Here is a 3,118-nt window from a genome sequence, read left to right as displayed (position 1 = left end):
AAAAAATAAATAACAAAATTTTAAATTTTTCCAATAAATTTTTATTTAAAAAAATTTACCAACCCACTCCCCTACCAGCCCCCCACTCCCCCTATCCCAAAAAAAATGTAAAAAAAGTTTCATTTAAAAAAGAAAAAAGACTTTCTTACTACCCCACCCTTTATCACGTTTTTTTTGTTTGTGCGAATGCATATCTTTTACCCATTTTATCCATTTAACTACCCACTTTTAAATGGGTAATATGGGTATTACTCATTTTTACCCATTTTTAAATGAGTCGGATACCCAACCCATTTAAAATGGGTAAATATGAACGGATACACATATTAATTACCCATTCTGTCACCCCTACATATGAGTAACTTGTGCTCCAAATATTTCTTTAGTCCTCATCTACCTTATGGGAATAGAGTAACAAGAGTTCACTCTTGTTACTTTGTTGCTAACAATGACTTTGCCGGAGTTACAGATCATACAAGATGATGTAAGAGTTGTTATAGGCCAAAAATATTACAGTTGTTGTATACAAAACTTTGTCCAAAAATATATTGAACCAGTATTTCAGAATAATGTTTTCGCTCATTTGTTTTTATTTTGTTTACATGTTCATATTTAGTTGCTCATGAGTGTGCTAGTATCAAGAGTTAGTTTGAAGTCGCTTGTGAATCTAAGAACCGTGTTACGACTAGGAGGTAGTCTCGGATCGTGACATTTATAGATGCCAAACTAGAATTTTTAATGTAGTCAAATGAAGAAATATCATAAGTTGGGGTCCAAATTTTAAATAAATTGATTAGTGTAATCCTTTTTTAAGGAAATTGTTTTACTTTTTTCTTAAAAAATTGATAAAATTTTGAACAAACATTTTATTTCCAGGGTTCCTCGCTTGTTTTTTACTTCTTTTTTACGAAAAAAAATTTCGGACCGGCGATGATAGGTGGATCTAGTAATTGGTCTGTTCCGATTCTGATAGGTGCACCTGACATGGCATTTTCACGATTAAATAATATTTCATTTTTGGAGACTGGAAACACAATATTTAACTTGTCACATGGGCATATTTGGTAGAACAGTTTTATGGGAAATATGTTTTACAAAAGATGATAGTATATCTTGTGAACCTTGGAAATGAACTCTAACAACCTGGGAAGTGAATTCTAACATTTTAAAGATAAACTAACATCTTTTGTAAAATATATTTTTCATTATACTTTTCTATCAAATATGCCCATGTCACAATGTAAATATTGCGCTTTCGGTCACCAAAAATAATTATGGAATATGACCTGTCAAAATTTTAGCAATTTTAAACTTTTTAAGAAAAAAAAGTAAAATAATTTTCTTAAAATCAGATTACACTAATCAGTTTATTTAAAATTTGGACTCCAATTTATGATATTTCTTAATTTGACTACAGTAACAATTCTTGTTTGACATTTATAAAAGCAAGACGCCTCTTCAAGTTATATATTCTACTCCAAAAGAAAGTGTATATTTATGTTTGAGTATCAAATATGGCTACAAAAAGGTTTAGGGATACTAGGAACTATAGTGAAAACGTAAGGAACTCCATCTTAGATAGAAGAGTAATAAGTTAGTTTAAGAAAGCAAAAGAACTTTCTATTATGTGTGATATAGAAGTCGCCATAATTATTTTTAGGCCAGGGAGTATCCAACCCATAGCTTGGAAAGCTGCAAGTCTGGCTCAAGGTGTCTTAACAAGGTATTTAAGTTGTTTAGCGAATGAAAGGATTAAATTTTTTGTCAAACATGAAACCTATCTTCAATGGAAAGCAGAAAAGAAAGAAAAACAAATTAGCAAATTAGAGAAAATGAATGAGGAGAAGGAAATGGAACTCCTCTTCAACCAACTAGTGGAGGGAAAGAGTATTAATGAACTTGATGCAAGACAAATGAAAGGTTTGTTAAAGGTGTGTGCTGCTAAAACGGCTAAAATAAATGAAAGAAAGGAACAACTGAAACAACCTCTAAATCCTGCATCCAACAACGAAAATGTTACCCTATCAGCAAGTCCAATGGGAGATTTATTCAATGACTCGTGGTTTATTGAGACTATGGCTACATTAAGGGGTGGAAGTGGTATAGAGTCTGCACCAACAAAAGGCAATGACACCAATGTTGGAGATAATGGAGATTCCAAGGATCTCGATTGAGAATATAATAATTATGTTGTTCTATTATTGTTTTTTCATGTTGCTATTTTCATAGTGTGTTTTGTTGCATTTTTTTTATCACATTTCGTGTTATCGTACTTTTATTTCAATTATTTATGAATGTTATGTTGGAAAAATAAACTAATGTTGTTCAATCAACAAGTTATTTGTGTCAAACCTCCGGATATCTGGTGCCAAATTGTCACCCCTTTCCTTATTTCTTTGATAATAGAGTTGGCTATCTTTGTGGCATCGATTGTACAAGTTCGTGAAGAGGGCTGGACGAGTGGAATGAGGGAAAGCGGCTCGATCGACAAAAAAGAAGAGTAGCCTCCCTAGAACCTGGCAAAGTCATTATCAATAAATTTCCGAGAAAGAACCCAAGATATGTTATATCTAGAATATATCATAAATAATATTAAAGAAATATTCAGATTCAAACAACTATCGGAAGAATATTACAATAAATATTATTACATTTTGCCATGAATTTCGCAACCCCAAAAAATAATATTAAAGAGATATCAAGATTAAGACACTTAACAAAAAATGTTATAAGAAAAATAGTAAAAGTAAAATACTCACTTACCACACAACCACCTACTACACTACCACTTCTATGAATTCCTCAACTACCAGTTCCGCACCAAAAAATGGTATTCTCAATATTCACCATTTTTAGTCATCTCTCTCTCTCTCTCTCTCTCTCTCAAGTCTTAGGGTGTGTTTGGTATGAAGAAAAATGTTTTCCTAGAAAACAACTAGATTTTTGACTTGTTTTCTCATGTTTGGTTCATGAGTAGAAAATATTTTCCGAAAAAGATTTTTAGTGTTTCATTTATGAATGAAAAATATTTTTGAGAAATATCTTTTATATTTACTAGAGTAGAAAATATTTTTTTAAAATTAAATTTAATTTTTTTTTGGGGGTGGGGTGGGGAGCT

At 31.4% G+C, this 3,118-nt stretch overlaps 1 protein-coding gene across 1 annotated transcript; it reads left to right on the top strand.

Moving 5' to 3' along the window:
* Positions 1–1,832: 1,832 nt before the first annotated feature.
* Positions 1,833–2,174, top strand: LOC102602786 (uncharacterized). Its single transcript, XM_015315079.1, has one exon. The coding sequence runs from the start codon at positions 1,833–1,835 to the stop codon at positions 2,172–2,174; it is 342 nt and encodes a 113-aa protein (XP_015170565.1).
* The last annotated feature ends 944 nt before the right edge of the window (positions 2,175–3,118 follow it).

This window comes from Solanum tuberosum, unplaced genomic scaffold (genome assembly GCF_000226075.1).
Source record: "Solanum tuberosum cultivar DM 1-3 516 R44 unplaced genomic scaffold, SolTub_3.0 scf00321, whole genome shotgun sequence".
Taxonomy (NCBI): Eukaryota; Viridiplantae; Streptophyta; class Magnoliopsida; order Solanales; family Solanaceae; genus Solanum; species Solanum tuberosum.
This window is presented reverse-complemented; position numbering and strand designations above follow the sequence as displayed.